The 25,008-nt window shown below is 39.5% G+C and overlaps 1 protein-coding gene across 3 annotated transcripts in view; it reads left to right on the top strand.

Moving 5' to 3' along the window:
* LOC129726600 (galactokinase-like) overlaps nucleotides 1–14,595 on the top strand; it is a 148,392-nt gene extending 133,797 nt beyond the window's left edge. For all 3 annotated transcript variants that reach the window (XM_055683504.1, XM_055683506.1, XM_055683505.1), the window contains exons 7-8: nucleotides 13,081–13,190; nucleotides 14,017–14,595. In XM_055683504.1, the coding sequence (XP_055539479.1) occupies nucleotides 13,081–13,190; nucleotides 14,017–14,322 (416 nt within the window). In that variant the 3' untranslated portion in view covers nucleotides 14,323–14,595. The remainder of the gene's footprint in view (nucleotides 1–13,080; nucleotides 13,191–14,016) is intronic.
* The last annotated feature ends 10,413 nt before the right edge of the window (nucleotides 14,596–25,008 follow it).

The raw sequence follows: 25,008 nt of genomic DNA, 5'->3' as shown, positions 1-25,008 counted from the left end.
ACTCTACTCTGGAAGGTCGAAAAATGATGAATTTTCGTGATATTTTTTCGAATATTCAGAGCAAAATGAAATGTTCGGGTATTTTGGCAATTCATTGAGATATATATGAAGATGTATTTTGCATATCGTGGTTGCAAATATAATGAGTATTACGCTGATGGCAGCTGGGAACGTGGATGCTCTCTCTAAATCAGTACCTAACTGGTGGTAAATTTTTCTCAGCATCTACAGAACCGATTTGGCCGAAATTTTGTTTTAGCATGTAATTATAGATTATCTAACTTTTTACATAGCCGTTTTTGAAAATTCCAAAAAAAACTAAATCTAAGTCTAAAAAGTCCCACCTTCTATTCCCGTTCATTTTCGCATTCTGGCAAACTACATATATTGCCCGCTCTACTAAACTTAACACGTAAGTCATATGACCAAACATGAAATTAGTTCGTAAAATAAATTAATTTTTTTTTTAAATAATAGTAGGAGGGTGGTATTCAAGACACGACCGCATGACGTTGACAACCGTATTCTTATATTCCATTAAAACAAATAGTAGAGGGAATTGCAACGCTTCTATAACAAAACTTCGAGGCACCAAAAGGTGCCAGTTGCCAATTATTCTTGTTTACTGGTTAGCCACCAGCATTACGGATGAAACCGGCACGAGATGACCGGTACTATTTTGTCTTTCCTCATTTCAGCTGCTAACACCTGGCGTCCGCATGTCACTGGTGCGGTTTTGGAATCAAATAATGGGGCGCCGGCCGCTATCGTAAAATTAACACCAACAAAAGATGCATATTTGCAAGGTTTTTTCCGCTAGCAGCAGCATTTTGTAAAACAGAAAATTCAATTAGCCGCTTCTGTAAAAAAATTTCGAGGCACCAAAAGGTGCTAGTTGCCGATTATATTCTTGTTTTCTGGTTAGTCCGTACAGAATTCCAGCCATTTTAGTATTTTGCAGTAGCCATGTACTACTAACAGCCACCATCATTGCGGGTGAAACCGGCACGAGATGACCGGTATTATTTTGTCTTTCCTCCTTTCGGCTGCTAACACCTAGCGTCCGTATGTAATCGGTACGGTTTAGTAATGAAACTGATGGGGTGAAACGTTCGAACAGTACGTTTTATACCAAGGCTTCGTCAGTTAATTAGAAAGAAGTAGAAGCTACATAGAGAATGGATTGACAAGGAACGCAAATAAACATCGGAAACAGAAAGTGACAACAACAATAACAACAAAGTCAGATCGATTGTATCCGTTAGTGTCGACTGTGCTTGGGAAGAGAGGTAGTGATTGGCTGCGCGGTATGATTTAGACAATCGATATTGATTACCAATTTTTCAATAGTGTATCTCGAACAATAGTTTGTTTTTGTTACATAAATTTAACCGTAAAAGAATTTCTGATCGATTGATGCCAAAACCTCGAAAACCTGATTATAGATGACTGCAAAATAAGCGTTCAAAACCTGACCACTTTTCCCTGGTTGAATTATTGGATTTTCAAATTCAGGTGCCTAACTTCGATAAAGACGTTAGTCAACGTCAAAATCTATTTAGCAATCACAAATAACTTGAAAACTCAAAATTCGACAAACGGCTATTTAACAGGTTAGATAATCCATTTCTACATGCTAAAATAATTCAGCAAAATCGGTTCAGTAGATACTGAAAAAAACCCACCACCAGTTGAAAAAAAAACATGGTTTCGAGAAAAACGCTGCTAGTAGCGTAATACTCATTGTATCTGCACCCACGGCACATAAAATACATCTTCAAATATATCTCAATCAGTAACCAAAATACCCGAACACTTCACCTTACAACCTAAACGTTTGGAAAAAATCTCAAAATTTTTTTTTCCGACTTTCCAGAGTAAGGTCTCCCTTAGACCAGAACTTTATATAATCCATCAAGACTTTGGTGTTTAAAATATGTGCGTTCAAACGCTAGATATTATTTGAATGATTTCTAGGAAGCTGGTACCCATTTAAAAATCAGAACTTAAAAAAAGCTGAACTGATTGAAGTCTGCAGAGTAGGTGCGTGAGAAGGTTCAATCTTAGATCCTGATTTACCTCCAGAATGTACAAAATCATTGTTTTGTGATAACATAAGTGAAATACTATAAAAAAGGTTCGTATCATAAAGTTTAAATATTAGTTTTTTTTACTTGCAGAAGTAATTTTTTTACCAACGCATTAATTAGTATTTTTGTATTTTGCATTAATTAGTATTTTTGTAGTAAATCCCCATTTCTATACGTACTATATTGATCCCAGTCGGGTAGAATGTACTTCATAAAGCCAATTACTTTTCCAGGATTAGCAAATCTTAGTACACGAAATCTTTTTTATGACGAACATGCAGCACAAACTGTGCGAAAAGTAGTCCAGTCAATGGCATGATAACTACTACAGCGAAGTGATCGCGACAACAATGTTCAGAAATAAAATTAAAATGGTCCAAAGTATTAGGAATAATGCGCATCAGTGAAACATTATAATCTAATTGACGAAATAAATAAAAAAAAAGTTGAAGAGGTTGTTTATAAGACACGACCGCAGAGGTAACGTAGAATACGACAGCCTGTCTTATGCCAATGTATTTCTTGGAATAGGTTTGGGAATACACTGTATTGGGGTTAATTCTTCAGATAAACTTTGAGGTTAATTCTGTTTGTCAATGCCATTTATTGACAAGTGAATATTTTTTTAACATGGCAAATTTTGATTTAGTTTTGAATGATTCACAGTGATAATCAAATTCTACATGAGGTGATTTATTAGCAATTACACTACCCGTCATAAGTTTGGAATCGCTTTACTGAGTATTGCAACACCCAGTTTGAATATTGCAACGCCTCCCGAAAAGTTTAGCATCACCTGGAATAGGCGGATATCTCGTGTTTTTGACAACCTAGAAAGTTGCGGTTTTCAGCAAACTTGTTCCGAAGGTCAAAGGCTACTGTATGGTGGCCAATTCAGTGTGAAATTTTACCGCTATGTGTCGCTAGTGGGCACACAATGAGTCGTATTTAGAACTTAACTAATCTCACGATTCCGACCTGCCAGAAAGTTGCGGTGTTCAGCAAACTTGTTTAGAAGGCTAAAGGTTTCTACATGGTAGACAATTTAATACTGAATTACCCCGCTATGCGGCGCTAGGGTGCATGCAGGTTTTCATATTTAGACTTCGACGTGATCATTACTACCCACAAAGTTGCGGTGTTCGGCTTGTGCCACCAGTTCTGGTCAAGCATATCGAAACACAGTATAACGCCGCATGTGTGTTCCAAACTATTCCATCGATTCTATTTTCATTACAATTCAGTGTAATACGAAATGCTCTCTGTGGTGTTCAAATCCTTCAACATCGAATTAGAGGCATGTCTACTGCAACTGTTTGCAGCCGAGGTAATCAATTTAGTCGCGATATCGTCAATCTTCCCCACTGTAAAACGGATTGTGAATGTTTGTGATCAAACTGTAAACATACCAACACATGCTACATGTTGCAACCTCCTCAAATGAAAGCATTTCTTTATAATAAACACACACAAGCTTACGTATTATGTGAAGTGATCAAACTGTCAACACTCAAATTGGTTAAACTTCGTCATGTGTAAACATTCAGTGCTTATAGAATCGCGTAAATAAAAAAGTGTTACTGTGTTACTGTGTTACTGAATATTGCAATTATCTAAACCGAGTTTAGGATAGAGTAAAACACTTAAAACTTTATGCATACTAGCAGCACGTTGAAGAAAAATTTCGAACTAAACTGTTAGCCAGACAGAAGCTCTTGATCTTTCGAGTAACTTTGCTGAAAATCGCATCTCTTTAAATTATAGGATTATTGAACTAAACTGAATTTGAAACGCTCGAAACTAAATGTACACTAACGCGGCGTTGCGGCTGAATTACGCACCATACTGTTTGCCAATCACAAGCCCTTGACCTCCTGAGCAACTTTGCTGAAGACCGCAACTATCTAGGTTTCCAGAATCGAAAGATAGAGTTACAGAAATTTGCCCATTTTGAGTGATGCTAAACTTTTCGGGGTGTTGCAATATTCTAACTGGGTGTTGCAATACTCAGTAAAGCGATTCCAAACTTATGACGGGTAGTGTTTATATGAAAATTTCAACCGCTATACTGCTAGCCACGCACGCTATATAGCAAGCCACGCACTCTAGCCACACGCTCTATAGACATGCACAGACACGCTAGACATTCACACGCTATATAGCAAACCACGCACGCTATATAGCAAGCCACACGCACCCAACATGCAACATGCACACACGCGCTACAGACATGCATATATGCCATAAACATACACACGCTTTAAAGCAAGCCACACACCTTATTTATTAGGGACACACGCTTCAAATATTCACACACGTTATGTGCATACACCCTGTATATACATACGCCGGATGATGGTGGCTTCTCAATCCACGGGGCGGTGCGAGTCTCTTTCAGTTTCGGGTTGTTTTTTTGCCCAACGATATTTGAATCGGATTACCGCTGGTGGGGTCCAACTCAGATCGAAGGGGAGCCGAACTGAAAGAGGTAGGACTGCAGCTTACCACTACCACCGCCGCTGTTGCCCGCTGCTGATCCACGCTGCCTTCGCCTACTGCCATCGGTGTTGATGTCCGCTGCTGCTGCCTGCTGTGAGTAAACTGATTTGCTTGAGGAGAAACAGTCTCTTATATAGCACAAAGAGTGCATTCCCGGCTAACTAGGTACTCCATTCTGTCGTCCTATTTTGGGAAAGGCAGCAAGCGACCAATCAAAAATCGACATTTACGTTTCGACAATGTTCAACAAATTTCAATATTACAATAGTTTGTACAATCAGATTACAATTTTCTGCATTTGGACGGGTGCTTAAATGATTTTCCAATCGATTGCTGCAAAAATGACAGAAACCGGTTGGAAACTGACTGGGTTTAAAACGTTTGAAATTGGACAATTTTTGTGACGCTCTCGATGTTTTCGGTTTTGAAATTGGATCCCTGTGTTGAAATTGGGTCCCTGTAATTGTTGCCGTGAGACGTATTCTACGTCAAAAAAATTGGGACTCATTTTAAAACTTAACTAAGTTTGGGATTTGGCCGCAAAAAAGGCGTTATGATATAAACTTTTTTCTTATATACGACAGAGCTTAGCAATCCTGGACAAACTTGTAGATCATGTATCGTATATTCCGTGGCTATGAGAAACAACATTAAAGTGTTTGCTCGAACGTGGCCGTTTCTTTCTCAAATCATTCACTTTCTTGAAATCATTTAGTTCGGCAATCAATATGTAATTATTCAAACTCACCGACGCATCTACTTCACATGTGGTAGAAAATTTTTAAGACTTGGAGATTTATCGTATAACCCGGCTTGACAATGAGTATTATAAAATATAAGATCATCTAGAAGATTTCGATTGCCATTTCCTTGCAGCAGGAAAATTTATGTATGTTTTATATTAATGTAATGCAATGAGAAAAGTTATACACTTGAAACATAAAATTTACTCGATGCTCATGAGGAGAAGCACTACAGCGCTAGACGTGCCCACTCCTTACTAAAATCATTCACCGCATGGAGTTATATCAAATAACTTAATGTATTAAAATAATATAATTCAGAATAAGAAATAAATCAGGAAATATAACGAAAACCAAAATTTGAAATATAAGGAGAGATTCCATTAAAAATGTCCCAATTTTTATATTTCTTTAGAAGCCTATTGATTACAACCATTTTTAAGCGAGGATGGTTTGTTTAATCGTTGTGACGTGTGTTACAAGTTTCGCTGCTGCTTCTTGATTAAGCAGAGTCAGCAGCATGGCTAGCCACCTATTGCCTCGGTAAAAAAGCACAAAATAACCACACATACTCTATACCCTGGACAACTCACTTTGGCAGCATCTGACAAGCAATATATAACTTACGGTTCGTTCCTGTCGATACTGTCCATCGCCGGATTACACGGCCGTCATTCCGAGGCTCTGCCCGCCACGTATGGCTAGCTGGCTGAATAGGTCCCGCCGATGTAGCTCTTCAACCAGAGCTCTGTCACACGCACTCGCTTACGTGACTGATTGTCCGGATCACTGCAGTTTTTCTGTTCCGGAACGTATCCGTATCGATCGGGACTTGCAACTTCGATCGGTAACAGCACTGGTTCACTCTTGTACGAGTCGATTCGCGATTCATACTTAGTTTACTGCCAACGCTAAAGGAAGCAATTCCAATCAGCTGCCTCAAACACGTGCTCACTTTGGAGGTTAACTATTTTTCGATTGCCAATGATTCACTGGTCGCCTCGAACATTTGCGTCAGTTCCGGAACGTATCAGGACGAACGGATCGCGACTCTTACGATAACGGAGGCAATACCGATCGGAAAAAGTATTTGTTTACTCTTGTACGAGACGATCCGCAATCCCGAACTTGGCTAGCTGCCTGTTAATGGCAGTCTCTTCAAAATTCCCAATAGCCAAAAGTGAATATTTCTTCCTACCTTTCGTATGAAAATCATCTTGACTTTCCACCAGCTAGCTGGAATGTAACTCAAGGTGAAGCTTGCGCGGTAAAGATGTATCAGCTCAGCATTATGGTCCCATCTGTTTTTTGTATGAAGATGGGTAGAACGCCATCTAGTCCTAGAGATTTCATAAGTTCAAAGGAGCTTGATGCCCAATTGATTGAAGCTTTCGTGGAAAACATTTGAAAGAGCAGAATTAAGTCGTTGGTCGCTGTACGCCTTGTCCTCAGACTCTGTTGCTCAGACGTTAGTTGTCCGGTTATACATGTGGACCCAGGGAAGTGCGTCCTATGAACAGAACCTTCAGCGATTTCCTAGGTGTGACGGTAAGACATCGGAGTGGTGTGGTCTATGGACATCGTTTGGACGCCCTCGCAGAGTTTAATCCTATAAATTCTTCCTGCCTTGCGTTGCTCAGCATTATATTTGGTGAGTGTCGCTCTGTACTCATTTTAGTTGGATGTGCTTTTAGCCTCACGGCGGTGGTCAATGAGCATTTCGTTCAACCAGGGCACGTTACGACACACAAACCTCTCTTTCAGAGGACAGCCGAACGTTTAGGTATCAGTGATCCTGCATTCAAGATCACGTCAGCAATATCCAAATCGTCGGGTGTGCGTATATCGATTGAATAGGAAGACCGGGATTTAACTAGGTGTTCTCTTAGTTCACCAGTAAGTCTTCTTCCGGTTTTTGAATTTTTCGGGATAGTCCTGCACTTCCATCAGGCATCATCTGCTTTTATACAGATGGTTCGAAAATAGGATCCAACACTGGCTCCGGAGTTCAAGCAGAAGTGTACGCTATACTCATCTACACCAAGATATGTCTCAAACGTAACTACAGGCATGCGAGATTCGACCAATAAAGTCTTTAAAATATGAATCCAAATTAGTTCGGGAGTGCAGTGCCACACTACAGGAGTTATCTCGACAGAACGGAGTATACCTGGATACTGTGGTATCGAGGGCAATAAAAATGCAGGCTACGTCGTAAGACAAGGATCAGGGCAGCAATTCATTGGCCCTAAGCTATTTCTGGGTTCTACAAATTTGCCGTCAAGCTTGAAATAGCCAATCAATGAAACAACGTACAGGGCTGCAGACAAGCTAAATAGTCTATTGCTCCCAACTCTGTTATAACCAAGAGGCTTCCCGGTCTAAAGTTTGGCGAACTACGTCTTTTCACGGTAGTTTTACCGGACCCTGTCCTGCTCTTTACCACCTAAAGAGTGTCGGTATTTTCTCATGCGATAACTGCCGCTTCTGCATCCTTGCAGTTGAAACTTCAGTTCACCTGCTTTGTCAGTTTGAAGCCCTTGCGATTGCTTGGTACTATTTCTTCGGACGTTACCTCATAACTTCACATCAGGTATGGGATTCCAATCCCAAATAAGTCGTTTGTCTTCTTGACTATACGATACCAAATTGGGACACAGAATTACTACCAACCAACCCTGCATCATCAATTAAAAATTTTCTCTTAGTAAAAACTGCAAAAATCAGCTAAACATTGATAGAAATGAAATCAGAACGTTGCTTAGTCCATCACTCCCACGTGAGAAACTCTCATGTTTCCACCAAAGTTGTTCTGACTAAATCACCTGAAAACCAACTATTTAACGGAGAGGTTTCAGAACACGTACCATCAATTAGCCGTACTGCAATGTCTCTCATAGTAATCTTAATTTTGTCAAAATAGATAAACAAATGTTTTTGCAAAGCCTCTCGATCTCCGCGTTATTAAGTTTTCACTCAAAATAATTTGAAAATGATTAAGTTGCTTAAATACAGGGCGCTTCACAGTTGTAATGTTAAGGTAGTAGAATCACGCCAATCGATGTCGAAAAAACTTAAGAGCCAGTTCGCGAGAGGTGCAACCGCATGTTGTTTTGATGTTTCCCGATTGGGCTAAAAATTCCAGCGTTTGTTAGTCTATTCAAGGTAGGAAGTTTTGCCAAATTTCAATTTTTTTATTGAGGTTAAGTGGGGTAAAACGGCTCTTGAAAATGATATGTCCAAAATCGTCTAAATACTAAAAAGTGCAATAACTCCTGCTAGGCTTGATGGATTTTTCTTAAAATTTGTGGTATTAGTCTACACTAAGAGTACTTTAAAACGCATGGTCACAATTTAGGGTAAAGAGGTAAATTGACGAAAAAAACGCATTTTTCTTTTAAAAATTGAGAATTTTCAGGATCATCCTACTCTTTTCTACATCGCTAGAAAAAACATCTGAATATGGCGTTTTGTAGAACAACTCAAGAGCTTTAATGTCACGTATAAGCCAAGTGTAAAATGGCCTTAGAGGGGTTTTCAAAAAACCGTCAAAAATCACTATAGTTCCTGCTAGACTTAAAAGATTTAACTAAAAATTTGGATTATCACGGTACCTTACCAGAACTGCCTACTTCACCAAAAGATACGCAATTTGGGGTAAAACGTTCCTTGAAGATTTTTCTTTTCGAAAAATGCCGTCAAAAACACCAAAACTGCAAAAACGCGGGTTAGATTTGAGCATGAGCATTGACGACCGTACATATCGTAGTTGCACTTCCGTGATTGACCTGAGCTAGTGAAGTTACACAGAGAACCACATAGATAGTTTTTGGGATGTTATACCATTTTCAATGTACAACAATTCGGTAACTCTCGCTTCAAAAAGATCAATAACGGCGCCGGCCACGTTCTTACAGTCGTTGGGGAAAAATAGGAAGAGGATTGTTAGTTCGACATGTCACAGGAAGGGTATTTGTGTTAGTATGATGGGATAGGAAAGATCAAGATTCGTCATGGTAGGCAATACGATCAGATATTTTTAAATCCCGCGCGCGAAGAATAATTTTTTTAATCAAATAATGAATCGTCAGATACAAAAGCTAAGCGCGAATCAACGAGCTGATTCGCAGACACCGATTTTATGTCCTGTGAGAGTAAGCTACGCGATACGAATCTCCAGATCACCAGTCACAGCAAACCGAACTTAAACGATTAATCACTATACTTAAAACAAAACCTATTTTTCTTTTTTTGTTATTTCAAATCAATAAAGTTGATATATTTAGTAATAAAAAACAATACTGTGATCATTTAATGTATATAGCGATAACGTTGTTTGAAGCGGCCACTATACGGTATATAGTTGCTATCTTCATCACATTTGACATGTGACTTATATTCGAATGCAGGGAATTGTGCAAATAACGATTTTATTTGCTCCACGGATAACTAGGAACTCGGTTGGAAATATTAATTTTCGCAACCGTCATGTCCATAATACCTTTTACCTTGTTTGAAGCTTTTCTTGAAGTCAAGGAAAACTTGAGCCAGTTTCCAAAAGATGCATCTGGATATTATGCCGAATAAAAGCTCTGTAGTTGTTTATGAAATGCTAACTTCGGGTTCTGAACCTTTTCTGTAGAGAAAATAGCACACCGAAAATCGCCAAGTATTTTTCAAGAAAAATATTTTTTTTACGTTATGTAAATCTATTTGTCATTTTTGTCTTGCCCTTAAGTTCGTATTAACTCAGAGTAATTCTGGTCCCCGTGGTTCTGTGGTTAGCGATGTCGGTCGACTAGCTCTCCCACACGGTTGTGATGTCGGGTTCGATTCCCGATCAGGTCGAGGGTCTTTTCGAGCTGGAAATTTTCTCGACTCAGCACTGGGGCACGGTGTATCGTTGTACTTATCCTACAACATGCAAAATGTGCCGAAAACAATATCGATAACGTATTCTCTCAACTAATCTAGTTGATCGAGACCGCATTAGCCCCCCAGGCTAGCGTGCGATATTGTAATTATCTAAATTTTCAGTAAATCTATCAAGTCTAACCCGAGTTAATACTGCAAGGTGATTTTGACGGCATTTTTCGAAAAAAAATCTTCAAGGAACGCAAATGGCGTATCTTCTGGTAAAGTATGCCGTTCTGGTAAGGTACAGTGATAATCCAAATTTTCAGTAAAATCTATTTAGTCCTGCTGGACTATATTTTTCGTAAATTTCTTAATAACTGTTTCCCCAGTTAGTACAATTTTCAATAGTCAGCTCCCCATTTACTGCTTGAAATAGAAATCTAGAAGGAACTATAGTGATTTTAGTGATTTTGACGGTTTTTTGAAAAAAACCTTCTAGGGCCGTTTTACCCCATTTAGCACACTTGGCTTTTATATGACATTAAAGCTTTTGAGTTGCTCTACAAAACGCCATATTCAGATATTTTTTTCTAGCGATTTTGAGAAGAGTAGGATGACCCTGAAAATTGACAATTTTTAAAAGAAAAATGCATTTTTTTCGTCATGTTGCCTCTTTGCCATATATTGTGATAATACGTTTTGAAGTACTCTTAGTGTAGACTAATACCACAAATTAAAAAAAAAAATCCATCAAGTCTAGCAGGAGTTATTGCACTTTTTAGTATTTGGACGTTTTTGGACATATCATTTTCAAGGGCCGTATTACCCCATTTAACCTCAATGAAATAAATTGAAATTTGGCAAAACTTCTTACCTTGAATAGACAAACGAACGCTGAAAATTTCAGCCCAATCGGAGAACATCAAAACATCGTCCCTCAGAAAGGCTGTTGCGGCTCTCGCGAACTGGCTCTCAAACGTGAACTTTTTTCGGACTTCCCAAAATCCTCTTTCTTCCTTCTGGCGGAATGCTTAAATTAATCACAACCACGAATAAATATTGTTGAGCTTATCTTCTATTCTCGATAGCAATATATTTCTAATGGTAATTTACTCTATCGTAGACGCGATGATTCAGTATCCTAGATTATGCAAGATTTTTAAGTCTTGACCGGTCCTGGCCAAAAATGCAAACCCCCTCCCGCAAAAGAGGGAGGATCATGTGAAGACAAATTGTAATTGTATCTTTAAGTACCGCGTACATTTTTGATATTACATTAAAGAGATTTCAAATAAGGTAATCTAATGTCGAGAAGAACCTATTTTAGTATTGTAGGGGAATTCGTACAAAATTGATATGTTGCTGACATTTCACGTGGATCAGATACCTACCAATCGAGTCCTGAGACTTTTTTACTTAATATAAGACATAATATGATTACCACTTTTAGATATTAGCGCATTACCATTAATACTCAGACAAACTCGATATTATTTTGCTTTGTGAAATATACTGAAACCATGCCAAAAACGGTCTCGTAGAATCACCGTTTTGAGCTGAGTTTTTGTCCGATTTAAGATCTGTTTTTTTTTTAAATGGGTAAGAAGATGCTTATATGTGAATAAACTCTTAGAATTACGATATTTGGTCTTAAAACATCGAAAATTCCCGATTTCTTAAAATTTGAAAATGGCGCCATTGTTGCCCTTAAAGTTGAAATATGTTCAAACTCTGGGAAATTTGGTTTTGCATCAAAACACACAAATGTTATATATAGCAACCAAGGCAGAAAAAAGTCAATTTTTGTTGCACTGTGTTTTTTTTTATTCTCGCTTATTTTTCGTCGGTCTATTTCCGCCACTATTGTGGCCAATTACCGACGCCCAGGGAGGCGACTCCACACCCAGGTCCCTAACTCACGACCCGTTTATTAACGGACCGGCGCCAACGGCTTTACTTCCTCATGCGATGGAAGGCGTGATCCCAGAGATTTTTCGCCTCAGAAAATCTCCCGGTGTCGGCTAGGATTGAATCTAGACCAGTAGGGTTGGTTGTGAGTGGATCACGCCACCTCACAACCTTCGACACCTATGTCGGCGGTGGGATTCGAACCCAGGCGTCGAGCGTGGTTGGCAGAGACGTTACCATTTGTTGCACTGTGTTATTTTCTACAACTAAAATCCAGAAGCTTCGTTGGCGGGTTATGAGCGATAGAAGCCTGAATAAATTTATCTGTTTAGGTGAAAACCTTGCTGTATTATTGATATTGTTTAATTTAATAAACGAGATTTCATGCCATCAAATTTTGCATATCCAGCATCATGGCCACCGAGTGATCATCCAACATGACAGTAACACATGATTGCAAGTCCTAGAATAGTCAACTGGTTTGTTTACAATTCTTAAGCGCTGCACGAGAAACCCGTAGGTGTAATTTTGTTCATTAATTAATAAGTTCACCGTGCTCCACATACAGTAATAAATTCTAAAGAAATGCCACAGCGCATTTCAAATCCTAATTAAAATCCTATGTGCGCAAAGTTGCTCGTACCTCGTGCACAACAGCCTCTCATGGTGGTGTTGACTTTCGTACGATACGAGAGCTTCTTCTGTCGCCATTTCCGCGCTAGCAGAGTTTTAATGATGTACATATCATTTCTTTTAATTTCTTCCATATCTCACGCTACCTGTTCGCGCCGGAAAATCACAACATCCGTCGTTAATCCGGGGGTCTGGAACAACCTTACGTTTCCTCGCTGTCGGTGTGCAACCCGACCCGCGCGGTGTGCACGGATGACGGAATATTCATACCCGAAACCATCCGGTCGGATATGCCGTGGCGTACCGTCGTTGCTGTGCCGTGTCTGCTGCGGTCGAAAAACTTACCACAGCCTTGAAAGGAGCCGGCGAGGAGCTGACGCGACGGGCCCGGCACGTCATCACCGAGATCAAGCGCACGGTCGCCGCTGCCGAGGCTCTGAAGGAAAACGATTTCGAGCAGGTAAGTTGCCGATTGTCGCCGGATGGGTGGTCGTACGGAAGGTGGGATAGTGCGAGCGCGGTCGGTGTAGGGCAGTCATTGCACTGTGAAGTGCCGCGGTACTTTAAACTGGTGCTAGAAACGTTAAATTTCGAGCAGGTTAGCGAAGACGTTGGATTTTGTCCGTTTTTTTCACGATTTAATTTACCTAGTCATTTTGCTGATGTAAACTGTAGAAGCGAATGGCAAACCTATGTCTTGATTTGTGATTTTTTATACATACGTGATACGTCTAAAACCATGTATATATTTCTTTTATTGCTTTTTCTATTTTGAAGTTAATTCACTTTCGGCGGAGAAAAACTAGGTTCCACCTCGAAAAATATTCAACAATCGAAGCGCGAAGCGAAGATTGTTGAATGTCGGTAAAGTAAAACAAATTACTGAATTTCTAGTACACATTTAGATTTCTGAAGTTTCAGTACACAAAATGATTTAATGCATAGTAACCATTAGATAAATGTACTAATTGTTTGCTATTCAAAGTTCCGCTATTTAAACCCGTTTGTGTGAATTTATTAACGTTTTTAAAATATATTTCTTCCCATTTCACGCTGTCGTCACGGATTAATGTAACAAAAACAAACCTGCCACTCCGAAACTGAACACCGGGCTGCAATTTCTCGATGCACATCCGCCGTTATACCTGCCTGCACACGGACGCTGGGGCGCAAAACAAATACAAATCGGGTCCCATTTGTAACCGGAAATCGCAACTTTTGCCATTGCCGGCGTTCCGGCTGTCTTCGTGCGGAAAAAAACCTGGCAATATAAAACACCACCAAAGATGGGAAAATTAATGATCGAGTCGCATACATCGTTGCGCGACGACTTCAACGTTTCGTGCCATGAAGTCGACATCTTGGTGGAGGCAACGGAGGGCGCTCCGGGGGTCCTGGGCACACGAATGACCGGCGGTGGATTCGGTGGCTGCACCGTGACTCTGCTGCGGAAGGAAAGCGTGGAGGCGGCCGTCAAGGAAATTGATACAATCTATTCGCGCAAAGTGGGCGGCAAATATCGGGCCCGATTCTACCTGGTCGAACCATCCGACGGTGCTAGATTGATTAATTTGGGCCATTACTGCGAGTAGTCGCTGGCCGACTCCTGGTACCCGGGACGTGCTGCACGGCGAACCGGAGCGGCATCAGCGGGGCCATGATTAGGCACAAATCAAACAGAATTGTTAGGGCGGATGTCGATAGTGAATAGGGTCGTACCGGGTTGTTGGCTTTATGAGCCGTATTTCTGGCAGTTAATCACGTTTGTTGGTGTTTGATGGATTGGTAAGATAACCGTAATTCAAGTAGCATTTAATTATACATTTAAAACGGATAATAAATTGATCTTTTTGTTTATTGATTCATTAACTTGATTTATTATTTACATTCTACAATAACGAAATTTCGGAAAACTCTATTTTTCCGTCTCTATTGTGGTGGCACAACCGGAAATAGCTCTCAGGTGAGATGGAACAATTCCAACTAATTCGGCCTTTGTTGGCAGCCGGAGGGTAACGCAGATTCATCCGTCCAACACCGGTTTGGTTTGGCGCTGAAAGTTTGCCTAACTGAGTTGAAGGAAAGGAACGAGTAACGACACTCACCCAGGAAATGAATTATTAGTTAAGCTGAAAAGTGAGCATGAATAAATAATAAAATAATAAAGTAGTCCCGGGAGTTCGGACGGACTGAACGTGTGCTCACTTTGTGCCTTGGACTGCTGGTGCCGCTGGCGCTGGCATACACACAGACACAGTGGCGCACGTAAAGGTTCCATTCATTTGGCCGTCTTGGAGGCAACCGTTGTCCCCGGCAACGGATGTACAGTTTTCCCAAAGGAAAAATCATTGCCCGTCTCTTCCCCAGCTTCGTTGACACTCGACTTCGCCAGATAGCGGCGGCCGGTGATGAATAGCCGTGCCATATATTCTGAAATTCTCGCTTCGCAGTCATCGCAGTCGGACGAAGTGAAGAAGTTTACCGTGTGCAAACATTTGTTGGGAAAAATGAAGGTTTGATTTTTTTCACCCGGCTTAGAAGGTTGCCTAGGAGGGTAATGTATAAATTGAGGGAAACTTATTGCACAAAGCCAACACGAAACGGAATTTGTAGCAGCCATTTGCCTACAGGCAGAGGCATTTGTTGGTTTTAAATTAATATGCATTACGATAACACTTGTTCTTGAAAATGCCTAACGGCTGGCAGCCTAAAATTTCAATAATCGTCGTGTGAACCTGGTCGCTGGCCTGATTAGCAGGTATACGTGGCTTTGCATCTTCGTTGAAAATTGAAGAATTGAGTTTATTCCACAAGCTTCCCACAAACTCTCGCTTCAGACTGAACATTATGTTTATGGGCTGAAAAGTCTGTGGCTTGACATAGAAATGGAGATACAAATCAAAAATCTGTAGCCCAATTGTATGTAGCTTAACTAGTAAGGTGTAATTAACTCCTTTTTAAATTATTGTTCTCAAAGTGACGCTACATTTTTTACTTTGATTACTCTGGAAAAAACGCAAGATGGTTTTCCATCTCACGTGTTCGCTCTTCTAAGCCTTGAGCGACTCTGACCTATTTCGCCGGTTGAAAATGAGCAGCAATTCCACTCAAATGAAGAAACACAATTGGAAACAAATGACTCATTTGAAAGAACTGACAAGTATCACTGCAAAACTGGCATTAGCACGTCAGATGAACCCTACTAGGTGCATTACGATAATTGTAATTGGCTATACAGCAGGAGTAAATGTTGCCCAGTATGGCATTAAAGTACGACAAAGCTACGATTTGGAGTTTTTTTAGAAGGTTTTCAGGAAGTTCGGCTACATGTAGGATGTAAAATGAAAATCTAAAACCGGAAAAAGCGAAAAATATGTTCAATTTCAAATGCTAATAAATCGATAAGTTTTCGATGGATTTCCTTCGTTCTTGCCGCAATAGATTGGAAAATCTTCTAAGATTTCTCCCAAATGCAGAAAATTGAAATTCTATTATTCGAACGATTGTATTATTGAAAATTGTCAAGCATTGTCAAAACGCAAAATTCGACCTCTAATTGGTCGTTATATGATTGTTTCCCAAGCACGGTCGACAGAATTATAGACCTAAAAATTTTAAATGTGCTTTTTGGCTTACATAAGAGTCTGTTTCAGCCGAAACCGCTCATATTAGTTCTAGACAGCGATAACAGCAGTCCTCCTTTAGCAACAGCATCAGCAGTGCAGCGGATACTAATGGCAGAGAATAGCAGCCACAGCTATGGCTTGGCAACAGATAGCGCAGCAGTTGGTCTCAGCATCGATAGTAGTTGGGTCAACTGATGCACCGACACTTCCTTTAGTGAAATGCTGTCTCTGTGCGATAGCGGGCACTAGTAAATGCATCCGAAGGAAAGTTGCCTCATTTTGACAACACACCAACGTTCTGGAAAGCTGGATATCAAAATAAATGAGCCGTCTAGTTTTGAAAGGTACAGCTTTTCACTGTGTAATTCTATCACAAAGAAAACCTCCTTCGTACTGTCAGTGATAACGCAAAGATATGATCAGCATCTTATCCAATATTGAGATAAACAGCAAATTGTCCTTTCCAGGATGAAATAAATACTTAATTGAAGAGTTAATCTTTTCTCCTAACTAGTTTACACCTTCAAATTGGTAACCGTTATAAATTTGACTTCATCACCATGTCTCAGAACGTACTTAATTACCTTTTCCTTCAATAATAAGCTCAACACCCGGGAGGCTTTAATTATCTGCATGAAAATTAGCTTATCGCATAATCAAACCTTAGGCTGGATTGGCCTTTATATGATTGCTTTCCCGAGCACGGTCACTCGAATCATAGACCTAGTAATTTGGAATGTACTTTTTGGCCTACATCAGAGACTATTTCAGCCGAAACTGCTCATATTAGTTCTAGACAGTGACTATAACAATCCTTACTTAACAGCAGCAGCTGTGGCAGCGGATAGCATCAGTAGCAGCAGTGGTATCGGCAGCGATATTGTGGCTAGCTGGTGCTGGAAGTGCCTCTAATAAATGCTGCCTTTGTGCAGTAGCGAATAGCATCAGAAGTGAGTACATTAGCAAACACTTCCGTATTTTGACAGTACACTAACTAACGACTTTCAAAGTACATGGGCCGTCAAATTTCCAGTGTGAAAACAGCTTCAACACAGGAAAATGAATGACAAATGACCAGTGATGGCATGAACTCGTGCAAAGTTAAACTGAGTAGGATAGATCTGTTTAATATAGACCACTTTCTTTAGTGGACCACCTAAACTTCTTACACTAAATGACACAATATAAATATACTTATTATGATTTGTGCTTTGGAAACTTCAATAATGTTCTTCATTAGAAATGTTGCAACAGACGTTTACTGTAATATTCTTCAATAAAGCTGCAAAAATGTCTTTTAATAACAGCTGCCTGGTTTGCCATGGTTTGTTAACATTTTCATAGGAAAGGGCTTTACCAAAAACTGTAATTGCATCACACTTACCTAGCGAAACTAATCAGATTTTGATGAAGGGGTAGGATAATAGTGTTCTCCAAAGATAAGCGATGAATTTTACTAGAAACACACTTGAAATATTAAAAAAATAGTGGCCTAAATAAGGGTGGAAGTAATATTGTTTTCCTTATTCCGACATGCTTCATTTCGAACAAGAGCTATCATCAAAATAACGCTGCGAATCATAGTTACCATAGTAACCATAAATTGGTTATGATCGTGTTATTGTACAAAATTGCTGCTAAATGGCGAAAAACGCCGAAAATTGGTAAAAAAAAATACTAAAGCAGCTGTTACTGAGTGTCTTCAAGCAATAAGAAGTGGTGTTTCGACTAAAGAAGTTTACAGGCGCTACAATTTTCCACGATCCAGTTCCAAGTCCACTGCACTGTTAGTAGGGTTTAGGTGCAAACCGAAATAAAATGTGCTAGCGAGTTTTAAAACTTACTTGGATACGAGTGCAAAGTCACACTGCCTACTCTGCAAATGACAAACTTTTGAAGATATAATATTTTCTCGTTTTGCGCTGGAATTGAAAGTAAAATATTATTTTTATCTGCATGCAATTTGACTGTTGAAACTTGTTTGCGTTGTATAGTGTTTGTTTAACCCGTAAAGATGCTGAAAGGTTTATTCTGGCATGTACAGAATTAGAGAAAATCAAGTTTTCATAAGAACTCGTACTTTAGTGAATTCAAACTCGTTTTTCTCTAATTCTGTACATGCTAGAATAAATCTTTCAGCATCTTTGGATTCAGAAGACGTTACTCTAGAAATATAGAGTTTGAAAATTGAAGAGCTAAGTTGAAACCTACCGTGGGAGACTGAGCAAATCAGGTTTCCATGAAAATACGTACTTTGGTGAATTCGAATTCGTTTTTCTCAAAATGTTTGCATGCTAAAATAAATATTTCATCGCGTATGGATTCAGGAGACCTTACCTCAAAAATGTAGAGCCTAAAATTTGAAGAACGATTTTGTTATTTGAATTTTTATAAAAATACGTAGTTTTGCGATTTTGTACTGAAATAATTTGAAAACTCCAAAATTCACACTTACATGCCATATTTCATCCACCTGACATAATTTGATACATGGTGCAATTGATACGAATGAAAATTCCCAGTGTTTGCTCAATCTATTTGAAGAACTAGAAAAAAAAAACAAAGACATATTTGCGTCTCACAAAAACGGGGAGGGGTCCAGAGGGGTGGCACCTTTACCAAAACTTAGAGCAACTATTCCCCTTGAATAAAATTCCAAGTTGTCCCAAATTGGCCGTTCCAGTGCCGAGAACGAGCATTTTCAAAAAACAAGTTCCGTCCCGGGTCTTTACGGGTTAATACCTGCTCAGTGATGTATGTGCAAACTAAAATTCGGAAGCACTTCAACTCTTCTTTCGCACAAAATTTTTAATGTTTTCTACACAAGTAATGCAACCAACAACCTTATGTAGTTCTACGTCAATCTTGAGGTTGTGGCTTTGCATACAACTCTTGTGATTTTTGTTCTCCATTACAAATATTTTTCGAAGAACAAAACTGCTATCTACAACTTTTCTGAAGACATCACACAGTAGAACTGCTCCTCTGCTTTTCGGTGAGCAAAACAAAAATGCAGCACCATCCAGTTGCCAAACATTAGTAAAAATAATGATGCCGGAACAAAAGTGGTTTACGGTTTGTGCGTCGATTTTTCGAATGCATATTTTGATTGTACCAATCAACTGTTTGCAGTTCGTTGCTTTCTAGTTATTTTTGAACACCCAGAAAATTCAAATCCCGAAGAAAGCTGCGATTGCTTTTTTGCATAACGTGATGATGCTTTATCAGGCCAAAACACATACCATCTATCGGTATGGTGTTTTTGAAATAGTTGAAGAGGATGTTTATAAGACACGACCGCAAGTTTAACGTAAAATTACGACAGCCTGTCTTTTGTCAATATATTTTTTTTTGCAATAGGCTAAGGAATAACTCGATTGTAGTTAGTCAATTCAATGGTGTTAAGTGTTATATTTTTTCGTATATCTTTTTCGCTTTAAAAATGAACGAAATCCGTTGGAAACTTACTGACTTTAGAACATTTTTTTTTATTCTCGCTTATTTTCCGTCGGTCTAGTTCCGCCACTGTTGTTGTGTCAATCACCGACGCCCAGGGCGGCGACTCCACCCAGGACCTTAACTTACGACCCGTTTATTAACGGACCGGCGCCAACAGCTTTACTTCCTCATGCGATGGAAGGCGTAATCCCAGAGATATTTCGCCTCAGAAAATCTCCCGGTGCCGGCTAGGATTGAATCTAGACCAGTTAGGTAGGTTGTGAGTGGATCACGCCACCTCACAGCCATCGACACCTATGTCGGCGGTGGGATTCAAATCCAGGCGTCGAGCGTGGTTGGCGGAGACGTTACCAACCACCCTAGTTTAAAACATTTGAAAGTGGGCAATTTTCGTGACGCTCTCGATTTTTTCGGTTTCACAATTTGTACCCCTATATATGTTCCCGTTAGACGTAATTCTACGTCAAAAGCGCACTGATCGATGTGCTTTAGTTGACTCTGTTGAAAGAAAATCGAAAAACGAAAAGAAATTGTACTGATTTAATCATAAATGCTTCATTATCGTGTGCGATATCCGCACTAAGAGACGAACCAGTCGAAGACTAAAAGTCTCTTTAATAAAGGAAAAAAACCGCACTGACATGATGAATCTAATTTTATCTAATTTTAGAGCTATCTCCTGAATAGCCCCACCTTGATTTCAAGTTCCCACAGTTTGTCCCGATTTCGTAATACGGATGCACAAAAAATGATTTCTTGTGGACATTCTGTCGAGTCGGTGGAAGAGCTGAATGACCCCAGTCCCCGTGTCGAATGGAAGCAGTTTGTTGCGTGTTTGATATTGCCGATGGTGGACATGAGTATGAAGGTCGAAATTCTGCTGTGATGTCAAACTATAACCGTTTTGTTTGAAGACGCAATAGCGTATGTGCTGCATTTCTGTTATCTGCTGCCATCTAGGACGAGAACAAATATAAATTACAACCGGTTCTTCCAAAATTTTAGCTGTCTCCCGTTACAGTATTTGAAAAGTATTCGTGTGAAAAATTGGCAGGATTATTGGCCACGGCTGTGACTCATCAGAGCGTAGGTAGATATCGAGTTGCTAGAGCCGCTGAAAAGAAACTCCATCGCCTGAAGAAACGACAGCATTGGGAGCGTATTCTTGCGGAGGCGGAAGGTTGCTTCTCCAGGCACGATGCGAGGAGCTTCTACAAGAAGGTCAACGGAATCAGGAATCGAAACGTGTCAGCCCCTGTCATGTGCAACGATAGGCCTGATAACCGATAAAACAGAGGTGGCCAGGCTGGAAGGAACACTTCAGTGTGCTGTTGAACGTTGAGGGGAAACGGTGGAGTCGAAAATAGGCTCGGTTTTGCGGGCGATATCGACATAACTGGTATAAACCGTAGAGCTGTGGAAGAGGCCTTCGGACCTCTCAGGAGGGAAGCTGCGAGATTAGGGCTTGTCATGAACTCTGCCTAAACGAAATACATGGTGGCTGGCAGAGGAGGTTGGTGCTGCGGTGGAGCTAGATGGGGAAACATTTGAAGTAGTCGACGAATTTAATTACCTGGGAACATTAGTGACATGTGACAACGAGGTTAGCCGTGACATAAAGAGGCGGATAGCAGCCGCAAACAGGGCCTTTTACGGACTACGTAACCAGCTAAGGTCCCGCAGTCTGCAAATCCGTACTAAACTTGCACTCTATAAAACACTGATTCTTCCGGTGGCTTTCTACGGCCATGAACCATGGACGCTGAAAGAGGCTGATCGGCGAGCTCTTGGTGTTTTTGAGCGTAGGATTTTTGTTCAATCCTTGGCGGCAAACTAGAAAATGGTGTTTGGCGCAGACGCATGAACCATGAAGTGTACCAGGCATACAAATCGGCGGATATAGTCAAGCGGATAAAACACGGCAGGATTCAGTGGGCTGGGCATGTAGCGAGAATGCCGGATGAGCGTCAAGCGAAGGCTATATTTAGCAGGAATCCCGATAGAGGTCGTCGACTTCGGGGTAGACCCCGCACTCGTTGGATGTGTGCTGTCGAGAAGGGTGCACGCGAAATAGGTGTTAGGAGAGAGTGGAGGATAGCAGCCCAAGACCGAGGGACATGGCGACGTGTTCTGGATTCGGCACTGGATCGATTATCGGTCTATCGCCTTAAAAGTAAAAGTAAGTAATTGTGGATATAATTAATCATCGTTGAAAATAAAACTAATTAAGAATAATTCAACTTCAAAAGGGTTTGTTTCACTTTCACACATAATAACTAGTTGATGATAATGACACTGCATTAAATTCGTGCACCGCGTCTTGTATTTCGACATCAGCGCCAGGGCTGCAAATTTTCGGCACTGGAAACGAAAGTGACGAAAACCGCATTTTCATGATTTTCAGCGTCAGCGGTGTCAATTTTCAGTGAAAGTACGGTCATTAAAAGAAATGAGATATCCGATTTATTATCGGAATTATTCGATTTGAGCTAATTTATCGCATGAAGTCGATGAACTATATAAGCATCTACATTCTCAACCGCTTAAACATCTCTAAAGTAACACAGCGTGTGCGAAATCACAGGAATGCTGCTATCACTATCAACTGATTGGAGCTGTAAGTCTCTTTCATTCTCAGCTCGTTCGTTGAAAGTTGAAATTCAAAGATTTCAATTTCAACTGAAAATCCCTTCATGACAGTGAAGGTTTAGAACGCTGATCAGCGCTAGCGTACGTGCATGTGTCAAATTGGGAAGCACAAAATATGTGTGAGATTGCATGAAAGTGCTCCAGGCGCTGTTTTCGCGTGATGATTGTTTTTCGATTGAAAATTTGGAATGATGGTTTATCGTAGCGATTGAGTTGGGTTTCAGTATTGTATCTCTTAGTCTGTGATATAAAAAAGCTGCTATTTTTACTTTCCGCAAAATCGAGTCAAATCCATAGGATAGTCATAGTTTTATGGACAGTGTAGTCCGAAACACTCATCCTAGTAATTTTAATTATTTCGCCATTGAGAAAAAACCGTAGACCTTAATACGCGTACAATAAATTGGCCGGATTGGCATTTCCTCCAGGAATTCAAAATATGTTTTTGTGGTTATTTTCTCCACACTGATTCTGAGAAGCATTCTGGTTAGTCTCTAGAGACCAGTTTTTAAGAAGATACAAACAACTGTGTTTGCCAACAAACTAATATTGAAAAATGAAAATAATAATTCTAGGCAAAAACATTTTTAATACGTTCTTGCTAGAAACAATGATGATGATGGTCCCACCTCATACCCCTACATCGGTTTGAGCTGGTCGATTTATCTAAGTAAAATATTATATAGAGTCATACAATGTAACCAGTTGATAAATAAATAACGGACTGGTTATTAATACAGACATAGTAACCCTCCCAAATAACATTTTAAGTTTTAAAATAGATTTATAGCAGTAAATGTGGTAAACATCACAAAACCACATTTAAAACTAATTGCGCCATTAGTGCCACTTCCAAACTACTATAAAGCTACATATAGTTCAGGACCCAAGTAACACACAAAACATGTTAGAAAATAAGTAACAACGAAATTAGTCATATAAGTGTACTACAAGCGCAATTGAAAACCTGTGTTATTATATTGTGTTTGAAGTTGTTTTTCATCAGTAATACAACCGCATTTCGAACACAAGCTCGTTTTTTCTGGTTTTGGAGATGTTTTTAATAACATGAGTTCAAGAATGACAATCACTATCACTTGGTCTTTTCGTAAGACATTACACAATCTAATAACAACACTACGTACCTGTAAAATGCTTTTCCTTAGTACAGTAGTCGTAGCATTTAACACCTAACTTAAAATTACTTGATCAAATTATTATTGAAATTATATGAACGATTTCTATATTTATTCGGAGCGGTTTTGACGCGCCATCAAAAGATAAACAAAACCCTTGCAGTGTAACCAATATCACTTCAGATTTTTGTTATTGTATATCTAACAACGTTTTCTAGTTTTGTTAGATTTTATATTCAGATAACGTTGAAACTATGCGAAAACAATTTCAATATTCAAGCGAAAGAAACAACTCTTTTTGAATGGTTGAATATTATATCTTGTCATCATTTTATAATCAATTAAAACTGCCACTGAAAAAAGAAATTGCCGATCTAGTTGCACTGCGCAGACATAACACATTTGCGCATGCGCTGGTTAACAGTTGTCATAGCAACAGATTTGCGCATTGCCGTATTAGTACTCGAGATGTATTTTGCCACTTAATTATATCAAGTTGGCTTGCTTTCATGCAGTTATCGGTACTTGTTCTACTAGCCTTCATGTTTTGCGCTTTTCTGGTGATATTGATGTCATGGAATAGGTAACGTCAACTATTCAATACCAACGTGTGTTACTTGGGGAGGGCCCACTCTATAGAACGATGTGAGAACCTTAAATAAAAACCCTCATAAGAACTTTTGCACTTCGTTTTGTGCTTTTCACAATCTTTGTACAACATCTTTAAAACTATTTTAAAACAAAACTGTTTTTTTCTAAAGGCCAGCAAAAGTGTTTCATGAATGAATTCAATAAAACAAAACAAACGCTTTCTCATTAAGAGCTTGACACTTTGGTGGCTAATTGAATAACGGTGGTAAATGCTTTCCTTCATTCGAAACTTTTGAAATCGTTTTTGTGGTTTGGTGTGCTTAACATTGCCGGCGAATTAAAATTTTTGGTGGTTCTTTGATCTGATAGGGCCTTTAAAGAGATGCGCCTTAAAAATTGTCTAATTGAAGAGGAATTTTTAAAATTGTCTGGAATAAATAATTTTTTGTTCTACTATATGTAAGCCATTACGACTCACTGAATTCTGGCAAACAAGTGTTGAAGTTCACCATTCCTTAAATCGAAACTCTATTTTATAAGAAAATGTAGAAAAATTGCAATTTTGTTCAGATGAAAAATATTATTTAAACATGGCGACAAAATTGCAGCTGTATTTCTTAACATAGTAGAATAAAGCATGTTACACTTTTCTAATACTGCAACAGAACTGTTTTTTCCTACTGTGGCATCTTGAAATTAATATCTAGATCAAAAGGCTTTATACGAAACCAAACAATCTTATCCATTACCTATTGGTTTTATGACTGTTTATACAATGGCAACACGGTTTCAAACGTTTGACAGTTCCGAATCATAT

The sequence above is a fragment of the Wyeomyia smithii genome, chromosome 3, assembly GCF_029784165.1.
Source record: "Wyeomyia smithii strain HCP4-BCI-WySm-NY-G18 chromosome 3, ASM2978416v1, whole genome shotgun sequence".
Classification (NCBI taxonomy): Eukaryota; Metazoa; Arthropoda; class Insecta; order Diptera; family Culicidae; genus Wyeomyia; species Wyeomyia smithii.
Note: the sequence above shows the minus strand (reverse complement) of the source record. Positions and strands in the feature narration are given on the sequence as shown.